We start from the raw sequence: 12840 nt of genomic DNA on the forward strand, positions 1-12840 counted from the left end.
TTGAAAGTTTTGTGACAGTTTGGTCAGTCCTAATAAAGGTGTGTCTCATCTATGGAATTTAGAAATTAAAGTGTGTTTATGCCTTAGGTGGCCAGATGGAAAAGAGGAAAGGGCTCCTGCTCCTTTAATAGTTGCGTAGAAGAGATGTTCAGCAAGTGTAGCTAGTTGTGCACCTGTGAGTGCCTTGGTTTGTATATCTTACTTGTGCCAGTGCCTTGAACTTTCTACTTGCTATGTAAGAGCTGTTGTTGGGGGCAGGGGGTTGCTGTTAAGAGGAGGAGACCAAGCAGTGAGGTGGGCTTGGTAAGGCATACCAGAGTGTCTGTGCTGGAGTTTTACCACCCTGGTATCATAGAATCCGACTAACCGTTGTCAACAAGGACCATCGCTTTTGGAAAAGTGGCTTTTCTATGGATCCATTTCCAGATGCAATTTCTCAAGGCTTGTCTCTTTCTGAGACAGATAAATCTCAGAGCAGGAGGACAGCCCTCCTATAAGAGCTGGAGTTTCCATTTGCACTGGCCTGTTTGCTCAGCATTCATTTTTTTGTCAGTCCTTGAGCAAACAGAGCAAATACCTGGATAATGCACTCATCTGGCTTTGAATACACATATATTACATACCCTTTTCTTACTAATCAGCGTGACACATTCCTTTGTTGGCCAAATGGTTCCAAAACAAACACAATCATTTCACTTAATTAGCAGGGCTTTGTGGGCTGTGCCTGGCAGGCTCCTTACATCCTGTCCAACAATACACAACCCCTGAGTTTGCTGTCTTAACGCTGTTGTAGAATGCTCACAAATTCTTTGGTTTGGTTTTGTATTTTTTTAGTTGAAGTATTCCCTTCCTTTGAATTTCCTGGGTGTTAGGCCTTTTGGTAGTTTGGTATGAAAATAGAAGGATAAAAATAGAAGGAATAGTAAAATACAAGTTGAAGTAGGGTGATTTTTATAATCTATATTAGGTCAACGCCTTTATTAGGTCAACCGAACAGAGACATATGCAAGCCTGCTGCAAATACTGTTCTCTTTCTTAATAAAGCCTAACACTTCCCTACCCCAAATCCAGAGGTAGGGTGCCAGGTGGTGTGAGAGAACAGCACTCTGCACATGTTTATTTATTTATTATTTTATTTTATTTATTACATTTTTATACCGCCCAATAGCCGAAGCTCTCTGGGCAGTTCACAAAAATTAAAACCATAGTAAAACAACCAACAGGTTAAAAACACAAATACAAAATACAGTATAAAAAGCACCAACAAGGATAAAACCCGCAGCAAAATTGATATAAGATTAAAATACAGAGTTAGAACCGTAAAATTTAAATTTAAGTTAAAATTAAGTGTTAAAATACTGAGAGAATAAAAAGGCCTTCAGCTGGCGACGAAAGGAGTACAGTGTAGGCGCCAGGCGGACCTCTCTGGGGAGCTCATTCCACAGCCGGGGTGCCACAGCGGAGAAGGCCCTCCTCCTAGTAGCCACATGCCTCACTTCCTTTGGCAGGGGCTCACAGAGAAGGGCCCCTGTGGATGATCTTAAGGTCCAGGCAGGTACATATGGGAGGAGGCGTTCCTTCAAATAAAGGTATTACATTGCAGTTTTGCACAGCTTTCAGGGCTGAGCCCTGCCACTGACATCTACTTCAGTTTTTATGGGCAAAGACTTTTTACAGGCAGTCTTTCCTTGGCAATGCAGATGTAGATAAATGTTTAGTCATCCCTGTACATTTTGGGAAACATTTGGTTGTGGGTTCTTGGTGATCTGGTTTCTTCTATTAACAACTGGGACGTGACAAGGCATAGGTGTGTGTGTCTTGAACTGCTGCAAACCAGGCGCCAATGCCTTCCCTCCTGCACCAACAAGGGCACTCATCTGCTGAAGGACTTCCAAGCTTAAATGTTACTCAGAAGTGCCACCCGAATAGAGTAGAAGGCCCATCAGCACCTAGCCAGATGACGCAGGAAGCCAGCACACCCACCCACCCACTTGGCCATATAAAGCCTCAGCACCAAGGCCTGCTCTTGAGACAGAGCAATTTGACTCTCAAGGAGAATGTTCCCTGCCAGACTGAGCTCCCACTCTTCACCTTCCTTCACAGTAGCTTCTACTGTTGGACAATGACTATTTCCCTGCCTTGGCTATACTGTTTACCCACCTACCTACAAGCTGCCACTTTGGGAACTTCACCGTTACCTGTTGTAGACATTGCTGCCACTTGCTTCTGGCCTCCAGCTTGCTCTCTCCTGACTTTGGGGGGGCCTGATGTGATTTACCAATTGGGTTGCTGGTCTGTAGCTATCGCTGACACATGGACCCTCGTACCTGAAGCCGCCACTCAGTATGGTGGGTCCCCTTGCATCGCTGTCATGGCATTTTAGTCCCTGTGTGAATTTGTATTTCTGTGCACACGCAAACTCTTCACATAAGAATTAACCCCTGCAAGGTGTTGCAAGCAATGGGTCATAGGGAAATGCATCTTTCAGGGTTCGTACTTCAAAAACTCTTTTCATGGCACAAGACCATATAGAAAATGAAATAACACGCTCATGCAGCCCACTGACTACCATATTAATGAATTGTCTTGAATATACTGTTAGGAACATCTGCCTTATACTGAGTCAGACTATTGGTCCATCAAGCCCAGTATTGTCGACACTGACTGGCAGCAGCTCTCGAGGGTTTCAGGCAGGGTTCCTTACCTTCCCTACCTGGAGAAGCTGGGGATCAAACTTGGGACCTTCTGCATTCAAAGCAGGTGCTCTATCACACTGAGCTAAGGTCACACTTGTGCTAATTTGCATGTGCCTGTGAGTGTCTGACAGACCTGGAACAATAGGGATCTTTTGCAGAGGTGGGACACGCACCTCTGTGTCAACAAAATGGGCTAAATTAGGGTAGTACGCTCCAAAACAGTGTCCTCTTTTGGAGTGAGAACACGGCAGTATTGGATCATGGTACCTACAAAGCTCTAGATTGGACAATTTAAAGATACCCTCATGGTGGCTGGCTGGGGTGGTGATTTGGTAGTTAAGAAGGTATTTGCAGTTCCCATGTGAGCATCATTTAAAAATCTAATCAGTAGAGGACACACACAGGTCATTTGGGTTCTCCCCACTGCCATCCAGGACTCTGATTCCTGGCAGTCTTCAGGCCTCATGCTGCTCTTGTCCAAAGCGCTACAGTGACGTCAACAAAAAATATAAGATACACACTACGTGTATACATACAGCTGTAATGGCTCGGCTTCTCTGTAATATTTCTAGAAAGGGTTTTAATGTCTAGTGTTGCAGGGCATGCATGAAAGCATAATCATCTGTGATTCAGATTCTCTTGTGGCTTCCAGTTAGGAATCTGGGGGTGGGAAGCTGGTTATCTTTGGGATGGAGTGGTAAGGAGAAATTGGTGCTTTCCTTCTCAATTGCCAGCACCTTCCTGGAGAAAGCCCTCCCATCTCCTGATTCATTGAAAATGTGAAGACCTTCACTTAGAGATTCAAAGATTCTTTATGCATCATCTGAGTCAGCTGAGCAATACTCCTCACAGTTGCACCTCTACAGCAGCTGTGACCATGAGAAGCCCAAAACTGCCTGTGGGGCGGTCACAGGCAAAACTTGAGTACATGAACGAGTCTGCAGCTGCTTGTTTTAAAGTCTTCAAAGCAAAACATTTTCTCCATAATGCCACTGTATTTGTGCTCAAAAGGATCTGAGGAGGATAAAGGCTTTTTAATAATGAGCTTGTTTAGGATATGAGTATCGTAACAGATGAGTCCCAGGAAGAACAGGTTGCTTACCTGTAACTGGTTCTTTGAGTGGTCATCTGTGCAGTCACACACATGTGTTCTGTGCCTGCGCGAAGCCCTGCTTCAGGAATTTTCCATGCTAAGAGCCTTTTGGTGGGAACCCTTCTCCTCCGCTCTGTGCATGTCTAGGAGGGCTCCCGCCCAAATCCCCCAGTTCTCCTGAGACCCATTGCGGCCTTAGTTGAGGGATATATAAAATCATATAAATGTATACATACCATATGTATGGACACCAAGTGGGGAAAGGTGGGTGGGTTGTGTGACTGCACAGATGACCACTCAAAGAACCGCAGTTACAGGTAAGCAACCTGTTCTTCTTCATCGTGGTCTCTGCGCATCACACATATGGGCGATTAGCAAGCTTACTTACCGGAGCAGCGTTGGTGTCCTCATTTGAAGACAGACGAGAGCACGGCTCTACCTAAGGAGGAGTCAGCTCTGGACCGGATGTCTAGTCTGTAGTGACGGACAAATGTCATAGGTCTTGCCCATGTCCCTGCTCTGCAAATCTCTGGGATAGAGATGCCATGATGGAAAGCACAGGAAGTGGCTACAGCCCTTGTTGAATGTTCTCTGACCGATGGAGGAAGATCCAGGTTTGCCATTTGATGAAAAGTATTGGAAAAGATTTGAAAAAATACCTCTAGCTACGTGTTTTCTTTAGAGAGACTTTCCTGATGAGGCAGTTGCAATGGCGGTCGAAGAACTGGGGGATTTGGGCGGGAACCCTCCTAGACATACACAGTGCAGAGGGGGAGGGTTCCCGCCAAAAGGCTCTTAGCTATGGAAAATTCCCGAAGTAGGGCTTCGCGCAGGCGCAGAGCTCATGTGTGTGATGCACAGAGACCACGATGAAGAACACCCTCTTTCTTATCACAGGTGCTGCTCTTTGTCCTCGGACGTTAGAGACGTGGCCAACGCAGCTTCAAGGTGTGGTCTTGGCAAGATAGGCTGGGCAGACAAGAAGTGGAATTTGATTCTTGGGTTGAAATTCTGAGTGGCCCTGCAGCCACAGGAAGAACGCACAGCTTTCTGGTTCCCTGTGGAAGTTCTGTGATAAAGCAGGCTGCAGCCAGAACACTCTACAGCTTTACATTCATCTCAAGTTCAAGCTCCTCTCCTTGATTGCCATTGTGCTATAGTAAATTCTGCAACACAAAGTTAACAAGCTGCTTACGTGTCATATTCTTCTCCCCACTTATAGTTGCTACTTCTATTGCCAGGAATGGGGAGTCTGAAAATTAGACATTAAGAACTTAAGCAGAACTCTGCAAGATCAGACCAAACACCTATCTAGTCCAGCATTCTGTTCCTACATTGGTCAATCAGTTGCCAATGGGAAGCCCACAAGCAGGACATGAGGGCAATAGCAAGCCCCTCCCACTTGTGTTCCCCAGCAACTGGTATGCAGAGTTGTGGTGCCCCTGTTCCATGGAGGATAAGGCTATTGATGTACACCAGTCACTATAGCTAGTGTACATCAATAGCCTTGTTTGTTGTTTATTCGTTCAGTCGCTTCCGACTCTTCGTGACTTCATGGACCAGCCCATGCCAGAGCTTTCTGTCGGCCGTCGCCACCCCTAGCTCCCCCAAGGTCGAGTCTGTCACCTCCAGAATATCATCCATCCATCTTGCCCTTGGTCGACCCCTCTTCCTTTTGCCTTCCACTTTCCCTAGCATCAGCCTCTTCTCCAGGGTGTCCTGTCTTCTCATTATGTGGCCAAAGTCCTTCAGTTTTGCCTTTAATATCATTCCCTCAAGTGAGCAGTCTGGCTTTATTTCCTGGAGTATGGACTGGTTTGATCTTCTTGATCAATAGCCTTATCCTCCATGAATTTGCCTTTATTTTCCTTTAAAGCCATCCTTGCTGGTGGCTATCAGTACATCTTGTGAATTCTATAGTTTATCTGTGCACTATATGGAAAAGTATTTCCTTTTATCTCCCACAATCCAGCTTCATTGAGTGACTCTATGCATTTTCTCCACACCATGTATAATTTTATACACATCTGTTGTGTTCCCCCCCCCCTTAATTTTTTTTCTAAGCTAAAGAGCCCCAAACATTGTAATGTTTCCTTGTAGGAGATTTGTTCCAGCCCTTGACAATTTTTGTTTTACAGCTATAGATTAAACTGTACACATTATTCCAAATACGGTTGCAACATAAATCTGTATAAAGGTATTATGCCATTGGTAGTTCTATTTTCAGTTTTTTTTCTGATCATCCACAACATGGAGTTGGCTTTTTCACAGCAGCACAAATTGGGTTGACTATTTCATCCAGCTGTTCACCACAGCACCAAGATCCCTTTCCTGATCAGTCACTTCCAGCACAGACCCCATCAACATAGATGAGAAATTGGGATTTTTTTTGTCACAAGAAGCTTCACTTTATACTTGCTTATATTTGCCTTTTTATTGCATATTCTCCCAGTTGGAGAATATGACATTCCCTGAGCAAGGTCACTCTGCAATGAATCAGTTTGCAATGTGCCACTAATGCATATTTGGAATAAGTCCCAATAAACTTAATCAGTTATTTCTGAGTAAACATTCATAGGATAGGGCTGCTATATGCTAATATATCTACTTTTCTAGAATGCCTAACTTCGTTTATAATATAAGTTGCTTTGTTTAATTTTCGGACTTAATTTGTAAGTGAGAAAACAATAATTGGACCTGAAGTGTGTGATAACTGCAATGGAAGAAGCTGATTTCTGGAATGTTTTGGGAGCCTGAACAAGGGATTTTTAAGTGAAGCCAGTTCATACCTGTTCTTCCCAGGAGCATTGGTTACTATCATCCCTTCCCTCTTCTCCTTTTATCAATGAATTAGGTGATTATTGATGATACAGAGTGTTGTTTTTTTCCTTGCTGCTTTGCAAATTGTTTGAATGATGTATTTGCTCTTAATTTTAAAATCATTAATCTTCTTTTTCCATTTAATGCATCTGGGTAGCAATGGCAGGTGCGCTTCACTCTTCCATAATCCTGCAGGCGTCCCATTTCAACAGAAATTCCTGATAAGCTTTTACATTCTCCAGTTGACTGAGAAGACTGATCAAAAGAGGGAAAGGGAGAGGCAATGAATGAACGCAAAATGACACTCTCATCAATCATTAGTCCCCAGCAATTCTCGAAGAATTGTAAATCACTAACGAAAGGGGAATTAGCTTGATAAAGTCAGCATTAGTGTCAGATGTGGATGATTTAAAATTTTGAAGTCACAACTGTTTTCTTTGGCTGTCATCTAGGCTCTCATGAGCGTTGCCTGCCTCTGTCCCAACCCAGTAAAGAATGGATAACGTGCTTAAGTTAAGCTTGTAAAAATTACAAGAGATTTCAAGATAGAGCAAATGCTAAACACTGCAATTCTGTATACAATTAGATTGCTTAAATCCCATTGACTTCAGTGACTTCATGCAGGATTGCAGCCTAAGTGCCCTGTCAAACCTCCAGCATTTTATACAGACCATTTTCTCTCTCTCTCTCTCTCTCTCTCTCTCTCTCTCTCTCTCGCGCGCGCGCGCGCCATAGGGACTCCACAGTGTCCATACATCTTCTGCATACAAGTTCCTCTACATGGCTGACTTTCAGGGGTCAGGAACAAGTTAGCATACAGGGGTGCTCTGAGTTTGGGGGTGAATTTAAGTTAAAAAGCTTTATTCTTATCTGATTTTGTGCTCACAGATGTGAGAGCTGTGGTGCCGTCTTCCACTCGGAATGCAAGGTGAAGGCTGTGCCCTGCCCCAGGTGCGTGCGGAGGGAGCTTCAGATGAAGCAGAAGTCTTTCTGGAGAAGACTCAACATGGACGAGAGCCTGGAAGAGGCCTGCAACATGTTTGAACTGTCCTATCAAAACACATGACTCGCAGGAAAAAGCTGGAAACCTGAAGAGATCCCGTTCTCACCGTGAAATGAATGCGAGCAAGGCAACATTGCGCTGCCAGGCAGAATCCTTTACTGCAAAAAGATTGGCTGATGTTCACCTGTCAGTTATTGAATAACTGGGGCTGTTCAAGAAGATCGAAGGCAAAATTGTAGTCATGAAGTCTGAGTGGACCAGCTGGTCTCAAGCCAAATGTAGTTTACTTGAAATATTTCTATTTTCTTTGCATCTGTTGTCAGAAACATGTGTAGTTATTCAGCTTTTAAGTGATTTTCTTTTTTTGGCAGAAATAGCAAGGATGGCACTGCTATTTGAATCTCACAGTCGAGGTGCCTATGGATTGGAATTTGTGGGGCTTTTCCCAGCTTAGAAAGATGTTTTAGTGAACAGCATTTAAGAACACTTTCCTCCCCTACTGCCAAAAATTCAACTCAGCTATAGATCTGTATCCAGATGACTATATAAATGTATAGCAACCCTTGCACTTTATGTAAGCAAAGTGCTACGTGCTGTTTCAGTCTTGCATTTCTATTCCTGACTACTGGAGAAGGAACTCTCATTTAGAATATTCACAGCTTTACACCTCCACAACATTCCAAATTCCTGTTATTTTCTCACATGTAGCCTGCTAAAATGCCCAAATAGATGCAGTTTAATGCGAAATAATATACATTGCTTTGCTCTTACTAGTGGAGAACTACATCCCACTGAAGATTTCATAGGGTTGGAGTCTTGTCACCCGGCTCTCTGTGGTTTGGCTTCTACATGATACGTACATATACAAAGATTCAGAATAGCAGGCTGAGCAGTTTTGGGGAAGAAAAGCTACAGTGCAACAAGGGAGAGCCACGTCCTGAATACTTGTAACCATAAACTGGGACTTCTGGATTATGAAGCACATGCTCAGCACTCAATACATGGTGACTGCAGATTAGATGCTGATGCTCACCTGACAATGTGCTCCCCAGTGGCACTGCAGACTATGGATGGAGGTGGACTTTCCCAAATGCCTTATAATATGGATGGGAATGTGCTTGCTTAACCTCTGAGCCCGCTGTGCATGGCTTTTACCCATGTGCAACTAATCACACATAGCACCTCGTCCATCTATTCTTCTGTCTCTGGATTAGGGCCAGTGAATCCTGTTCTATGTATCTGATACATAATGATGCATTAAAAGAAGTTAGCTCTATTTATTGTCCTGATTCAAAGCACTCAGATTCACATGTGGATTTCTCATGCATGCTTTTGCCATCAGAGCAATGAAGAATTCCTATCCTATATTGGGTGTCTCCATTGAAACAGGGAAGTCACAGAAGACAGCCGAGGTCCCATGCTTTTAAGGAATAGCTGGATCAAAGCCACTGTCTAACCACAAAAATTAGCACATTTAACTTACTGGGAGCTATAAATGTTCCTTGTGGAATTTCTTGAGCTGTTTTTTACCCCCCAAAAATTTAACCAGATGTAATGATAAACTACAGCTTGTCATTATGGAAATGAGCCTAGATTTGCCTTGGGCTCACATATCTCCCCTCCTCCTCCAACTGAATTGGCTAACTGCAATTCAGTGTTTTGTGAACCCAGACAAACTGAGATTAGTGTTTAGATTGGTTTTTGAAACTGGATTGTTTCAATAAACTGTAATTAAAATTAACCACAGTTTAAGAGTTTGGACATAACCTTAAATTGTAATTAATTGAAAAGGAAAGCAAAAACTTTTAATTGCAATAAGAGAGGGGCATGAGAAGCAAGCCAGCCCTGGGCTTGTTCCTATAACAATAAACCATAGTTCAGCATTACATCCAAATGCAGCCACAGTCTCTGAAATCCTTTATTATCCAATGCAGCTTCTCCCAACCTGGTGCCCTCTAGCTGTTTTGGACTACAACTCCCAGAATTTCTGACAATTGGCCATGCTGGCTGGGGCTGATGGAGGTTGAAGTTCAAAACAACTGGAGGGCACGAGGTTGGAGAAGGCTGATACAGTGCATTTAGTATCAACATGCTTTCTGTTGTTCCCCAAATGCATATATATTGATACCAATATACACATTTGTAGGAAGCCGGTATATAGTGGTGTAAAAATAACACATACCTGCATGTATACCTATCTGTTAACCAAACAGATTGCTTTGTTGGTGTCCTTCCCTTTATGCATGTTAGTCTGACACCAACATCTTATAATTCTTTTTAAGACAAAACAATTATTTAAAATGAAGGATCCAGACTAAATTAAACCCTAATGTGACACCAACATCTTGTAATTCTTTTTAAGACAAAACAATTATTTAAAATGAAGGATCCGGACTAAATTAAATCCTAATGTGCCTTTTAAATATCAAGATAGATTAAAAGCACTGAACTTAAACTGGAATTGTATAAACAGAAATGTGGGAAGGCTGGTACGTAACAAACACAAGTGATAGGAATATATGAAACATAGAGCTCCGGCTATTGGGCGGTATAGAAATGTAATAAATAAATAAATAAATAATATGTACTGACATACAGTATTCCTGTAGCTAAAGCTTTAAAGAAAAGAACAGCATCCAAGAACTGCTGCTCACATTACATTTCTGTAAGTCACCCCTGTGTCTGCATCTGTGCACGTGTAGGCATTTCTAATCTGTGAAACATGAACTATAGAGTCATATCTGAATTCACAGGTCTGTAAGGATATCCATTGTACGTTTTACTCATTTATTTAGGACCTTTGCAAATATATTCAGATGTAGGTGTGTGATAGGTGAGGAACATAGGAAGTTGCCTTATACTGAGTAAGCCCATAGGTCCATCTAGCCCAATATTGTTGACAATGACTGGAGGCGGCTCTCCAGAGTTTCAGGCCAGAGCTTGTCCAGCCCTACCTGGAGATGCTGGGGATTGAATCTGGAACCTTCTGCATGCAAAGCATGTGCTATCCCACTAAGCCATAGTCTCTTCCAAATTCCCCCCTATTTGAAATATCTAACTTCAGAAGCTAATAAAACTTATGCTAATATTGGGGTGGGGAAGAGAGAGACCTGGTTTGCGCTTAACGAGAAGCCACTGTGGGTAAATTTCCCCATGGTGCTTCTTGTCACAACAGGAGCCACCATTTTGAATATTCAGGGCATGCGGTGGGGGAGCGCCATGGCTTCTTCCTCCATGCAAGCCTGGCAAGGGTGGGTTGTTGGGATGGTTGACAAGCCACTCACAACCCTAAGACTGCCCATGGGTTCCGGGTGGCTTGTCAATCACCCCAACAGCCCGCCGTTGTCTGGTTTGCACATAACAAGAAGCTAAAGTGTGCCCCTGCCACTGCAGTGAGAAGCCCTGCAGGGAAATTCACCCAAGGTGGCTTCTCATTATGTGTGAACTGGGCCATAGAGAGAGAGACCTGAAAACAATGGGTTGGATCCAGACTTAGTCATTTTTAGACTAAATTCACTGAAATCAATGGGAATTAACTTAGCCATGACCAACTTAAGTTCCGTGGGTCTACTTGAAATTTGACCAAGTCCAACCCACTATAGACTGTTGTTACACCCTTCATGGGAGAAGGAAATAGAGACTAGTTGTATAAGTAAATGACAAAATCCATATTAATGTCTCGCTGTGACATAACAGCTCTGAAGTTAACTTGTGTATTGAAACATGCTAGTTGATGCCAGTTTAACAATGCAGCGGCTGTAAATCTCAGCTTATGATAACTCAAGAACATGATGCCTTTATAATATTGCTTTTCCTCTGATTACATTTTGCTCTGGTGCATAAACCCTCCTTGCAAAGGCTACCCAAACCAAAACAAGCAAGCATTTCACAAGTGATGTGTCATATATTGATCTGTTACACTGTAATTACACCTGTGACTTTGTTAGATATTAGTCTGTCTTCGATGGGAATTTATGTTGGATGTTTTCTGTCCACAAGACAGAGAGCAAAATTTTAATTTTCACTTGTATTTGCAGCACAATATAACATGACATATCTCTTATCCTTTGAAACTAGGAATAGATCAGCAGCAGCCACCATCACATGCATTGCAATGGTAAAATAGAACATTTCATGGAGTGAGGACTTACTTTAAAAAGACTCAACACAAACTTGCTATTTTGAAATTCCCACATTGCTGGCAAAAAACCCTTTCTCCCTCCAATAGCAAGAACTTTCTCTTGATTCAATAGCAACTTGTTTCCAAAGCCTTAGACCAGCCTTTCTCAACCTGGGGTGCTCCAGATGTGTTGGACTGCATCTCCCAGAATGCCCCAGCCAGAGCTGGCTGGGGCATTCTGGGAGTTGTAGTCCAACACATCTGGAGCGCCCCAGGTTGAGAAAGGCTGCCTTAGACAGTTTCTGAATCTCTAGATGAGGAAAAGAGAACACCACATCCTACTGAGTTTATGCAGTTAAGCCTCTACTGACTTTCACAACTAAAGGAGAAAAGAGCTATGCCAAATTATTATCTGATTAAAAATGTGCGCTAATAATGGTTATCTAATTCAGGGAAGGTCTTGATCAATGTGTTAAGGAAACACCTTTTTTTTAAAAGTACCTTCACATATCTAAAAAATCTGCCCATCACATGTCAAAATGGTGCGCTTTGAGCCAATTAGAGGCCACCTCACAATTAAGTAGGTAATTCTGAGGCAAATGTCAATCCTATAAACTGCACAGACAACATACATCACATGTCAGGCAGCAGTTTCGGTATTTTAAACTTATCTATTATTTTATTATTCATATTTGGTGTTGTGCTTTGTCTTTTCATTTAAAAATGTCAACATCAGTTAACCAGCTGTGAGATTATGGGAGCTGTAGTCGAACACATCTGCAGGGCACTAAATTGAAAAAGGTTAAATTAGATCTTGGCACACAATGTTAACCCATGATATGGGTTGTTGACTTCTGAATTTTCACGAAGTGCAACCCCAGCTGCACTAACAAACCATAGTTTGTTACCCATGAAGCACAGAAAGAGAATCCATGGTTTGTTGTTAGCTTGTGAACTTTTGAGTTGTTTAAACCATGAGTACTTATGCGTAAACCCAGAACCATGGGCTGTTCATGTGTTGTTTTGCCAGGTTACAGAGACAGAAGGCAAAAGCAGTTAAAATAATGAGCTGCTCTATATGCCATTACTACACCACACTGGGATACAG

General features: G+C 42.7%; 1 protein-coding gene across 1 annotated transcript in view; it reads left to right on the top strand.

Moving 5' to 3' along the window:
* PLEKHM3 (pleckstrin homology domain containing M3) overlaps positions 1-8185 on the top strand; it is a 97083-nt gene extending 88898 nt beyond the window's left edge. Inside the window, exon 8 of the mRNA XM_063116113.1 lies at positions 7498-8185. Within this exon, the coding sequence (XP_062972183.1) occupies positions 7498-7675 (178 nt within the window). The 3' untranslated portion in view covers positions 7676-8185. The remainder of the gene's footprint in view (positions 1-7497) is intronic.
* The last annotated feature ends 4655 nt before the right edge of the window (positions 8186-12840 follow it).

Source organism: Elgaria multicarinata, chromosome 2, assembly GCF_023053635.1.
Source record: "Elgaria multicarinata webbii isolate HBS135686 ecotype San Diego chromosome 2, rElgMul1.1.pri, whole genome shotgun sequence".
Taxonomy (NCBI): domain Eukaryota; kingdom Metazoa; phylum Chordata; class Lepidosauria; order Squamata; family Anguidae; genus Elgaria; species Elgaria multicarinata.